At 37.2% G+C, this 11,944-nt stretch overlaps 2 protein-coding genes across 2 annotated transcripts; one reads left to right on the forward strand and one right to left on the reverse strand.

Moving 5' to 3' along the window:
• The first annotated feature begins 361 nt into the window (after positions 1-361).
• On the forward strand, positions 362-1,964 carry LOC143500366 (uncharacterized). Its single transcript, XM_076994482.1, has 3 exons — positions 362-1,107; positions 1,307-1,525; positions 1,621-1,964. Exons 1-3 carry the CDS (start codon positions 488-490, stop codon positions 1,826-1,828), a joined length of 1,047 nt encoding a protein of 348 aa, XP_076850597.1. The 5' UTR covers positions 362-487; the 3' UTR covers positions 1,829-1,964.
• On the reverse strand, positions 1,901-11,675 carry LOC143500367 (G2/M phase-specific E3 ubiquitin-protein ligase-like). Its single transcript, XM_076994483.1, has 10 exons — positions 11,309-11,675; positions 10,670-10,791; positions 9,993-10,299; positions 9,818-9,903; positions 9,549-9,601; positions 3,986-4,299; positions 3,584-3,762; positions 2,942-3,114; positions 2,454-2,668; positions 1,901-2,362 (listed from the first exon to the last, which is right to left on the reverse strand). Exons 1-10 carry the CDS (start codon positions 11,562-11,564, stop codon positions 2,127-2,129), a joined length of 1,941 nt encoding a protein of 646 aa, XP_076850598.1. The 5' UTR covers positions 11,565-11,675; the 3' UTR covers positions 1,901-2,126.
• Positions 11,676-11,944: the final 269 nt, after the last annotated feature.

Genomic DNA, 11,944 nt, shown 5'->3' on the forward strand with positions numbered 1-11,944 from the left:
CTACCATGAGCAATTTCAATCAGTCCTCTCATGTAGGCTGTAGGGAGACACGGCTTACCTGTCTCCGTGTGTGTGTCCAGACTCCCCCCATTGTTTTGCACCCCCCCTTTTGCCCATCTCTGTTTGTCTTACATTGTGGCTTGTGTTTGTATTGCTCTGGTTGTTAAGGGTGTGTCTTCTCTGTTACTGTGATCCGTTAGCATCATTTGTGTGTCTGGAGTACGGTGGCCGATAAGGGCAAAACAAGTTTACATTTTAGGAAACAAATTTACAAAAATACAAAAAACGAATTTACAAGTATCGAAACACTTTTACCAGCTACCAAAACACTTTTACCAGTAGGCTACCGAAACAAATTTACAAACGGCGAATCTGACGGAAAGGGTAGGTACAAAACAAAGGAAGTGCTTGTTGCTGACCATTGTGTCAATCAAACTTGTTCGCGGGGATAGAGTGAGTGGAGTTAGCGGTCAAGTCAAGATTAGCAATGTTTTGTCCATTTTGCGGCACCCATTTTAGCCAGTTGGCAAGTTTTTGTTTTTCATGTGGGAAGTCTTTGGAGTTTTTAAAAGAGCAGTCAGAAGACGACGTAATGCGTTTTTGTATAGGCTACTTCAATGAAGGTCACTCCTATGATGTAATCGTCGATATGATGTCCTCTTTACACGGTGTAAACATTAGTTTGCGGTGTCTTCGAGGATGCGAGATGAGAGCACGCAGAAGGTTCGTCAGAAGGACCTACTATTCAATGGGGCCCAACTATATATGGCATTCTGATGGTTACGACAAACTCAAGCCATTTGGATTGGCCATTTCGGGCTGCATAGATGGGTTTTCACGGAAAGTATTGTGGCTTGTGTGTGGACCAACAAATAATAACCCATCAGTAATCGCTCGCAATTTCCTCTCTTGTGCACAAAAACTTGGTGTTGTCCCCATGAGACTGAGGACCGATTGCGGTACGGAGAATGGCCTTATGGCTGCAGTTCAGTGCACTCTTCGACACCAGCACACCGACTACTACTCAGGAGTGTCTAGTCACGTGTATGGCTCATCCACCAGCAATCAACGCATTGAGTCGTGGTGGTCGATATTGAGAAAGGGAAGGTATGCAGCCCTAAGGATTTGTTTTCATAATTGCTATTAGTCTAAAGATATAACATTTTTACTGTCATTCATAATCATGTAGATTAACTGACATGAATATCACTGTATAGGAAGATAATTCAGCGTAAACACACCAGTTACATTGTACAGTATATTTAACCTGACTATAGACCATTATTATTGCACTCCATTTCTAAAGGTCTCAGTTCTGGATGGAACTATTTGCTGACCTCAGAGATGCAGGACACTTCAGTGGAAGTCATGAACATCAGTGTTTACTGAGGTTTTGCTTTGGCGATGTCGTACAGAAGGACCTGGATGAATGTGTGACACTGTGGAACAGTCACAGGATTCGAACTTCAAGAACAGCATCATGTCCTGGAGGAGTGCCTAATGAACTTTACTACTTACCACACAGGTAACTAATTAGTGATGTATTGTTTCTTTACTGTAGCTGTTATTTGTGGCATATATGTAAATGAATGCTTTATTAAGATCCATTCCTCAATCTAGATTTGGCTCCAGAGACTGTGGCTTTAGAGTTGAACAGACAGAACTGGATGGTTTTCCTGAGATAAGACAGACGGTTAATCCGTGTGGTGACCCAAACATCCAGGAGTACTTGGACTTTGTGATGGAACACAGACAGCTACAAAAGCCAAGCAACTGGGAGACTGCAGCACAACTGTACCTTTGTCTCAAAGACATATCACAGCTGTAATTGTTCTGATTAGACATTAACTGAGTAGATTTTATAATTTTACCTTTCCAACTACTTGAAGCTCACATGAATATGTTTGAAATATGGAGTAACAGTAATACATAGAATGAAATATACTGCAAATATGGAAAATAAACATTTTTTTTCAAGTACTGTTTCTCCCCTTAATACATCATTGCTGTATCAAAATGTATTTGCCATCAAGAACATTCACATCTTCATTTATGCTTAAAATATAGCAATAACAATGTGTTTTCCATCACAAACATATAAATCTATCACCTAGGTATACCATGGTTTAATAACATGTAAATCCTGGGGAATTCTGAATTCCAAAGTCCATATTTGTCCTAAACTCATTGTATGAATCCAGAAGTGGTAATTTCAGTGTGTTTGAGCATGTATTTGCCATTGGAAATGGTGAATCATCCAGGAACTCAATCTTTGGCAGTGGATCCAATCCAGCAGGGGGAAGTGAAGTTAGTCCAGTTGCAAACATGAAAACGTCATCCACACACACAGCAGCCTGGCCTTCTGTAAAGCAATAGAACTGTGATGCTTATACTGCGAGTGTTTTTAATTAGTAGTAAAAATGGTCATTTATTACACAATCTCTTTAGCAAACCTTCACAATCAAGAAGATAGTCGGCCCAGTAACCCAACGTTTGACCTTCTCTAATTCTCCTGTTGCTCCCGGATGGACTGAGGTCAGGTTGGAAAAGACTCTCAAGTTGGAGAGCAGTGAGTTTCTTCTCTGAGTGGCACAGGACTGGGACCAGCAATGTAGGGTAAAGCTGCAGTGCTGTCAAAAACTGAAGGGCTGAAAGACCTTCTTTAAATCTGGAGAGGACAACACACTGTTATACCAATCATAGTATACCAATCAGTAAATAGTATGCCAACATAATACAAATAGTATGATGACAATATAAACATTCTCTAAAATGACAATCTGCTAAATCACCAGAAACATTTTAAATGTGCTGTACATTATTTATACAGCCCTTCACACAGTATTCATTCTAAGTTGTCTGTTAACAGCTACACTGTGGACCAGCAGCACTTGTTGGGAACATGGCAAACCAACACAAAATTCTAAGAATAGGATGTTACCTGTTGATTACACACGAGTTGCGGTCAATAATATACCATCGAAGATAGTCTGACACAATTGTTCCCTTTTCTTCAAGAGTATTCACATGTCTCAGACAACCAGCTGTCTGTAGCATTGTACTATGCCTTAGCATACTTTCTCGCAGCGCATCCACTGAAGCAGCACTCTCAATCTACAACACAAAAAAAGAAAATACATGTACAAACACCAGTGTTACAACTGTGCTGAGAATACCACTTATATATTCCATGCTTTGGGGTAGAGTGGGCTCATTGAGAAACAGGAGAAAAGGTAACTAAAACAAAAAGGTCACTCCTTACCTTTCTCTTAAAACTATAATTTTCTGATTATTTCCAACAGAAAGTTAAATTAGTTGTGTTTTCAGTAGTGAAATGAGCATCCCTTCAGTTGCATTTACTCTACTGATTGAGAAACTAAAACTGGTTCATTCAATTACACGTTGTTCAATGTTTGGTCAGGCAAAGTGTATGGGGTTCAAACTCCATCTGGGTTTGTTCTACACTATACCAATAATACTTGGGCAAGGCTCCTAACACTACTCGCATGCCTCTAACATGACTGAAGATCATAAGTTGAGATGAATGAGAGCATCTGCCCTAACATAGGCTTTGTTTTCTTACCTCTCGCAAAGCTTCCCCTATTCCTTCATCAGTTATTAAATCAACTGTTCCTTTGAATGAACTCTGCCCTGCAAGGTAAAGTACAAGCTCTTCCGATAGGAAATGTGGGCCTGGACCGCCATGCACCACTGAAACTGCAATCATCTTTCCTGCCATGTAGTACTCATCCTCCCTGACAGCTGTGAATGAAAATTATTAATATTTCTATATTCAGATACACTACATAAACATCTATATAGCCCGCCCGTTCACATTTTTACTGGCCCACAGCCTCTAGTGCAAAATGCGGGCCCGCGTTCAAATTTTCCGGCCCACAGCCTCTGTTGACCACAGCATGTTATATTTCACCAGAAGATGGCAGTGATTTCTAACCCCCCCCACCCCCCCCCCCCCCATGCATACCATTTGCATTGTAGACCAAAAAACGTTGTCCTGCTGGTCCATCAAAAATAGGCCGATCTTTCAGATTGTTCGTTAGTAGAGTTAGAAACTCTCGTCTTGGACCACCTGCATCGATTCCATCTTCAAAAACACCAGCATCATCAGTAAATCTGACCAGCATGTCACAGCTTTCTGAATAGGTTGCACGCTTGAAACCTCGGACTGCTCCATCCCAGACATTTGACCGTGAAATGTTGAACCGGCTGACTCTTCCATGATCAATTGGATGCGACAGGTTTGTGATGATATCAGGTAGTGTAATTTTTACTTCCTCTCTGTAATTACACAAAAGTGACCTACATTGGTAAAGATTTCAGACAGTACACAATTTGCTATTTTACACAACGCTACATAAGCCTGTAGTATAAGGCTGCTTTCATATATTGCCAGAAATTAAATCTTAAAGCTGTAAATGTAAAGAGAAAAATTGTGTTGTCACAACCGGCAACTGTCAGCTTACATGGTCAAGTCTGGAATAGTCTTAAAATCTACAGGGACAGGCTCTTCATCCTCTTCCACACATGGTGCATAAAGGTCTGTGTATTTACTGTAGAGAAATGGCCATTTTACAAAAAAAATAAAAAATTACACTACTTTAAGTGATTTACAAAATGAGTTATCAAAATTTTTTTTTCCTTACCTGTAGCAAGTTGACTTGACCAAATTGTCCTCTGAATCAGATATTACTATCTGAAAAATAAATTGACAAAGGAACCTAAATGTCCAACACAACACAAAACTGAAAGCAAAGAAATTGAACTAAAGCCGGCTTTAATACCTGTTCATGATTTACTGTAGAGGAATGTCCTACTGCACCTCTGAAATATGTTAAAAGTACTAGTTTAGTGCAACAGGGTAATCTTGATTGTTATATTTCACATAAATTTTGCACTGCTTAGTCAGAGGAAAAACTGGTCTCAACATAAATTTAAGGGTCTAACGGTCATGCTTTTGGAAATTAATACCTGAAATCCTGTTAAATCTAGGCATTCAGATACATTTACAATAGTGATTCTATGATTTTTGGGAGATTGTTGTGTGTGTCGCAGCCCGGCTAGCCTGATGCTAAGCTAGCTCGCTCGAACATCTAGACGGCGCTCCTACCTTCAAACTCGGCCTCTACTCAGCGGTGCATACCGTCAAAGCGTCATTATGCCACCAAAAAGAAGCACGTTAGTGGAGGAGAATGAGGATCTCAGGAAGACTCTAGACTCTCTCACACAAGATGTGTCGGAAATCAAGTCCAAACAAGACAAGATTCTGCAACTTGTGGAGGAGGTTTACAAACTAAGGGCGCTGGTCGAGGAGAAAGACATGAAGATTGCAGTGCTGGAGCGACGAGTGGACGACTTGGAGCAATACTCAAGGATGAACGACGTGATTGTGACCGGCATAAAGCTAAAACCCCGGTCTTACGCACGTGCGGTGACCGCGGACAGCGAGGACAGAGACGGCAAGCTGGATGTGAGCTCCACGGAGCAACAAGTGGCGGCTTTTCTTGCGACCAGAGACATACATCTGGACATTGACTCTATCGAGGCTTGTCATCCTCTTCCAGCTATAGGTAACACCACACCAGCTGTAATCCTGAGGTTTGTAAATAGAAAAAACAAACTTGCACTAATGAAACAAGGGAAAAAGCTGAAGGGTACAAATGTTTATTTGAATGATCATTTGATTAAACGGAATGCGGACATTGCCAAAAAAGCCAGGTATCTGCGGAAACAAAACAAAATACAGAGCACATGGGTCGCGAATTGTAAAATATATATAAAACTTAAAGGTACACCAGAAGAAGCCAAGGTGATGGTCATTAAGGACTTGGAGGAACTGAAAAAATACGATGAGTAGGAAAAACTATCAGTCTGAAACAATGATATCTAATAATGATCAAATTATAAGGATGGAAAAAGAAATAGGGATACAGCAAATGATTGTGAATTATGGGCACTTAGACCTGAACTTATTTGAGTACACTGATCATAAAGTGTCAGGTTTGGGTGATGATTTAGATCCAGACAATAACCTGTTAATATCAAAAACAATAGAGTGTAAGTACTTCACGGACGATGATTACAAATATGTTAACTCTAAAGGGAAATTCTCCATTATTCATTTTAATAGTAGAAGCATGTATAGTAACTTCATTTATATAAAAGACTATTTACAACAGTTTCCACAATCATTTCACATTATTGCAATTTCAGAAACATGGTTTAATGAGGATATAGGTATAGATTTTGAACTGGAGGGTTATAATTTGAACTATCTGAACAGAAATAACAAAAGGGGAGGGGGCGTTGCTATATATGTTCACAATAGTATTAGATACAAAGTAATAGATAATATGACTATTACAATAAAAGACACATTAGAATGTATATCAATAGAAATATTTAATGGAAAAAAGAAAAATATTACTGTAAGTTGTGTATACAGGTCACCAGGTTCAAGTCTGGATATTTTTACAGATTGGGTGGAAAAAACTTTTTCTACAATGAAGAATAAATCAGTGTTTATCTGTGGGGATTTCAATATTGATGTAATTAATCCTAATAATAACAAAGCAACCGATGAATTTATTAACATGATGTATAGTATGAGCTTTTTTCCAACTATTACTAAACCTAGTAGAATTACATCTCACAGTGCAACACTCATTGATAATATTTTCACAAATAATATTGAATTTATAAATATTAGTGGCCTTATGATCTGTGATATAACCGATCATTTACCTGTTTTTATAATATATGATGACGACTGTAATCACGATAAAGCACCCAAAAAACCCATATATAAAAGAATAAAAAATGATAGAACTATCAATGCATTGTATTATGATCTCCTAGAACAAGACTGGAATATAGTATACAAAGAAAGTAATGTTGATTGTGCATTTGAGAAATTTCTACAAAAATTTACTTTAGCATATAATAAAAACTGTCCAATTCATCAAATTAGTAAAAACAATAGCATTATAAAATGTCCATGGCTAACCAATGGATTAAGAAATGCCTGTAAGAAGAAGAATACTTTGTATAAACAGTTTATCAGGTTAAGGACTAGGGAGTCGGAGCAGAGATATAAAATTTATAAAAATAAACTCACTGATATTATGAGAACTAGTAAAAAAATATATTATAGCAATTTATTAGTGGATAATAAGAATAACACTAAAAAGGTTTGGGGAATACTGAACACAGTTATTAAGGGGTATAAAATTAAGAAATCATATCCAGATTATTTTACTGACAGTGAGACCAATGAGAATTATAATATGGATGATGTTGTAAATAAATTTAATAAATTTTTTGTAAATGTTGGGCCAAACTTGGCTGCTAAAATTCCGAAATGCAAAGTAAACCAAAGAGATAATTTATCAATAGGAAGCAAACTAAGTACAATGTTTCTGTCTGGAGTAACCGAGTCTGAACTAGTCGATACAGTTAATAAGTGTAAAAATAAATCATCTACCGATTGCTATGACATAGATATGACTGTAATTAAAAAAGTTGTAAATAGTATTTCTAAACCATTAACATATATATGTAACCTATCTTTCAAAACAGGAACATTTCCAAATAAAATGAAGATTGCAAAAGTAATACCACTTTATAAAAACGGCGACAAGCACATCTTCACTAACTACAGACCGGTCTCTCTACTTCCTCAGTTTTCAAAAATATTGGAGAAACTGTTCAACAATAGATTAGAGAAGTTTTTAGATAAACATAATATAATTAATGAAAGTCAGTATGGCTTTAGGTCAAAGAGATCAACATCTATGGCTATAATTGATGCAGTAGAAGAGATCACAAATAAACTAGACAAGAAAAAATATGCAGCTGGAATATTTATTGATTTGAAAAAAGCCTTTGATACACTGGATCATGAAATTTTACTAAATAAACTGACAAGGTATGGCATCAGGGGAGTGGCCTTAAATTGGATTCAAAGCTATTTGACGAAGAGACAACAGTTTGTGAAGATGGATGAAATTGAGTCAGGATATTTGGACGTTGCTTGTGGGGTTCCACAGGGGTCGGTATTGGGTCCTAAGCTGTTTATTTTGTATATAAATGATATATTTGAAGTTTCAAAGTCATTAAAACTAATTTTATTTGCAGATGATACCAATGTATTTTATTCTAGTGATAATTATGTTGACCTAATACAAAGTGTTAACAGTGAATTAAATAAATTAAAGGTATGGATGGATATTAATAAACTTTCTTTAAATTTAAATAAAACTAAAGCTGTATTCTTCGGGTACAATAAGGAAAATTTAGATCAGGTTATAAATATAGATGGTGTTAGTATTGCTACTGTGTCAGAAGTAAAATTTTTAGGAATAACCATAGACAGTAAACTAAGCTGGAAACCACACATCAAACACATACAAAGTAAAGTTTCTAAAAGTGTTTCAGTTATCAATAAGGTCAAATACTTCCTGAATTACAATGCATTGTATTTATTGTATTGTTCATTAGTATTGCCATACTTAATTTACTGTATAGAAATTTGGGGCAATAACTATAAAAGTTCTCTGTATCCCCTCTTCTTAATTCAGAAACGTGCTGTACGAGTTATCCATAAAGTAGGATTTTATGATCACACTCATAAGTTGTTCCTACAGTCTAAATTACTAAAACTACCTGATCTGGTGGATTTCTATACAGCACAGCTTCTATATAAAGCAAATAAAAATAGTTTGCCTACTAATATTCAAAAGCTTTTCACAAAGAGAGAAAGGGCATATAACTTGAGGGGTAGTGGCAACTTTAAGATTCAGCCAATAAGAACAAAGAGGAAAAGTTTGTGTGTGTCTGTGTGTGGGGTTAAGCTTTGGAACCAACTGGGGCAACAACTAAAGCAATGTCCAAATATTCATTACTTTAAATCAAAATATAAAGAAACAGTTTGGTTGCAATACATGGCAGCCAGTTAGGCAGTCATTGTTGGATTAAAAATAATAATAATAATAATATAAATAACAGTAAAAATAATAATAATAATAAATATTGATGATGACGATAGTAGTGATGATGGTGATGGTTAATAGTAATAGTGATGATAACCATTGTTGTTGTTATCATGGTTAATGTTGTTATTGTTAGTAGAGTAATTCATATTGATATAACTACCTACATAGTAATGTGAAATGGACATATGTAATATGGAATAAATCTGGGATACTATGTATCTATAATATTTGTATGTGTGATAGTGTTGTGGGTTGTGGATGGCAGCAAAAAGATGGATTCTGATTTGGGATGGACGGGGGGTGGGAATTAATAAGCATGGCTTCATCCCACTCCTTTCCAAGTTGTTGTATGTATGTTGATGTATGCGTAATGTATGCATATGTGTAACTGTAAAATATGAATATTTATATATAATTGTATATTGGATTGTAATTGTTGGCTTGGCTTGGAATAAATTAAATCAAATCAAATCAAACATGTGACCTCAACACATACTATATTTGACAAAGGACTTACGTTTACATGTTAGTACTTACACTTCATCTTCGGGTCTGTTGTTTGGTGTACTTTGGTTCTGGGGTTTAAAAACCTGAGGTTAAAAACAAACAATTCACAAAAACATTAGGTAGTATGTACTGTTCTTCTCTTACGACACATATACTGACCAGCCAGTTCATTAAAGCCACCACACTCCTCCACTCATATCCTCACTCTGACTACTGACCATAGAGATGCACACTGTAGTTCAGATTCAGTGTTCAGGACTAAGTATATTTTTTCCTAATTTGCTTAAATGTTAACTCACCACAGTGTCAGCCTCACTGAATTCAGCTCTGCTCCTAGTTGTGATGACAATTTCAGAATCAGAGTTTGATTCAGAGTTAACATTGACTGCAGATACATGAAACAAAATAAAAATTAAAATCACAATTATGTATGTAACCGTAATTATATAAAAGTACTATATCAGATCCACAGACCTTCTCCAAAATGTTTTTGCAGGCACACAAACAAAGTGATCTTGCAATACGTCTTTCCAATTTCCTTTTTATATCCAGCCAATGTGAATGACCTTTCAGTCCCAGGCACATAGACCACCTCAGAGCAGTCTGGATACAAAAGGACATATGGTCCTTCTTCCATGTCCTTGTAAAACACCCTCATTTTCTGAACAGCTTGTTTCAGCAAATCACGTGCTTCTATCTCTGGGTCAGTAAGTAAGGGGAGTGTTTTTCCTCTCACAGGTTTTAAGTCACATCCATGTGGTACCATCAATCCAATGTTTATCTAGCAAAATAAACAAAGAATATGATTACTGTACATTTTATATGCAACAGCTATTTAAATAGCAATACAAACGTTCATACTGTAATGAATATTATATAATGAAATCTGTCCTTGTAAGCTAATCTGTGGTTATTATTTTTTTTGACTGTAACTAATGCTAAAATGGCCCAAAGCAATGAAAAATAGAGAAGCTTTCTATTTTTACCTTGGATGCTTAAAATAGTCATATAGATTATACACACTATGATCGATTCCGGGCCCGCCGACGGGCCTGGGATTTTTTACCATTTTTAATCAAATTCGTCTACTGATAAAACCTGACCTAACTGTAAACACATTCTCTTGCAGCTATCCATGTTGAGCAACTTACCTGAACTTGTCTCCTTTCTTGTTTTGATCGTCTCTTTGGCCCACAGCTAAAGGCCTGTCTTTCTTTTGATTTGCTGTTTCTGTACTCCATGAAATGTTTGTAAGATGGGCAAGGCTGTTCAGCTGGAACAAACAGACCTAATCAACATTTTCAACTGAAAGTTATCAATCAAACATCCGTCATTCCTGCTCTCCCACAAAATATTTTTTCTGTCATTCTTGTCCCGATTGTTATGCCAAGCTGGCTTCATATTTTGGCAGCCCTTTTCTAATCAAATAAATGAGTGCATAGCATAAAAAACATCTCTGATAAAGACAGCTAGCTAGCTAGCGTTTACAATTCTATCCTTACATTACTAGCGTTTACATTACTAGCTAGCTAGCGTTACACTTACTGTCATTAACATTTCCAAGTGGTTTAGACATCGACGTAGCATCGGTTTCTGACTGCTCTTTTAAAAACTCCAAAGACTTCCCACATGAAAAACAAAAACTTGCCAACTGGCTAAAATGGGTGCCGCAAAATGGACAAAACATTGCTAATCTTGACTTGACCGCTAACTCCACTCACTCTATCCCCGCGAACAAGTTTGATTGACACAATGGTCAGCAACAAGCACTTCCTTTGTTTTGTACCTACCCTTTCCGTCAGATTCGCCGTTTGTAAATTTGTTTCGGTAGCCTACTGGTAAAAGTGTTTCGGTAGCTGGTAAAAGTGTTTCGATACTTGTAAATTCGTTTTTTGTATTTTTGTAAATTTGTTTCCTAAAATGTAAACTTGTTTTGCCCTTATCGGCCACCGTACTGGAGCCTGCAAAACTGTATGTTGGGCTGTGGAGTCTGTGAAGGCATTGCCTTTTGCTACTGTGTCGCCTGTTCTGGTGTGTGCGGCACATTTGATGATTGCAGTTGTGAGATTAGTTGGTGCTTTATCTTTGACCTTGAGCTGGTAAGGAATGGTGAGCTCAGCTGCTTGGGCAGAATAATGTGGCGGGAGTGATATTGTTTCCAAAACCTCTTGTGTGGATAAATGTGCTTTTTTTTCTCTGGTCCTTAAAAATGTTTGACCCAAAGGGCGAGTTGAGCGTACTCCACTATATCTCTGAATGCTACCAGTGCCCGCACCCCGGCTGCCCCGGGGTCTAGTTTTCCTGAAAAGTAGGCTACTGGCCTCTGTCTGTCACTGTGGGCTTGAGTCAAAACACTGGTCCTTTAACGTCAACACTCCCCACACACATACGAACACTGACTACACACACATAAATTCTGAACTTTT

This window comes from Brachyhypopomus gauderio, unplaced genomic scaffold, assembly GCF_052324685.1.
Source record: "Brachyhypopomus gauderio isolate BG-103 unplaced genomic scaffold, BGAUD_0.2 sc142, whole genome shotgun sequence".
NCBI classification, from domain to species: Eukaryota; Metazoa; Chordata; class Actinopteri; order Gymnotiformes; family Hypopomidae; genus Brachyhypopomus; species Brachyhypopomus gauderio.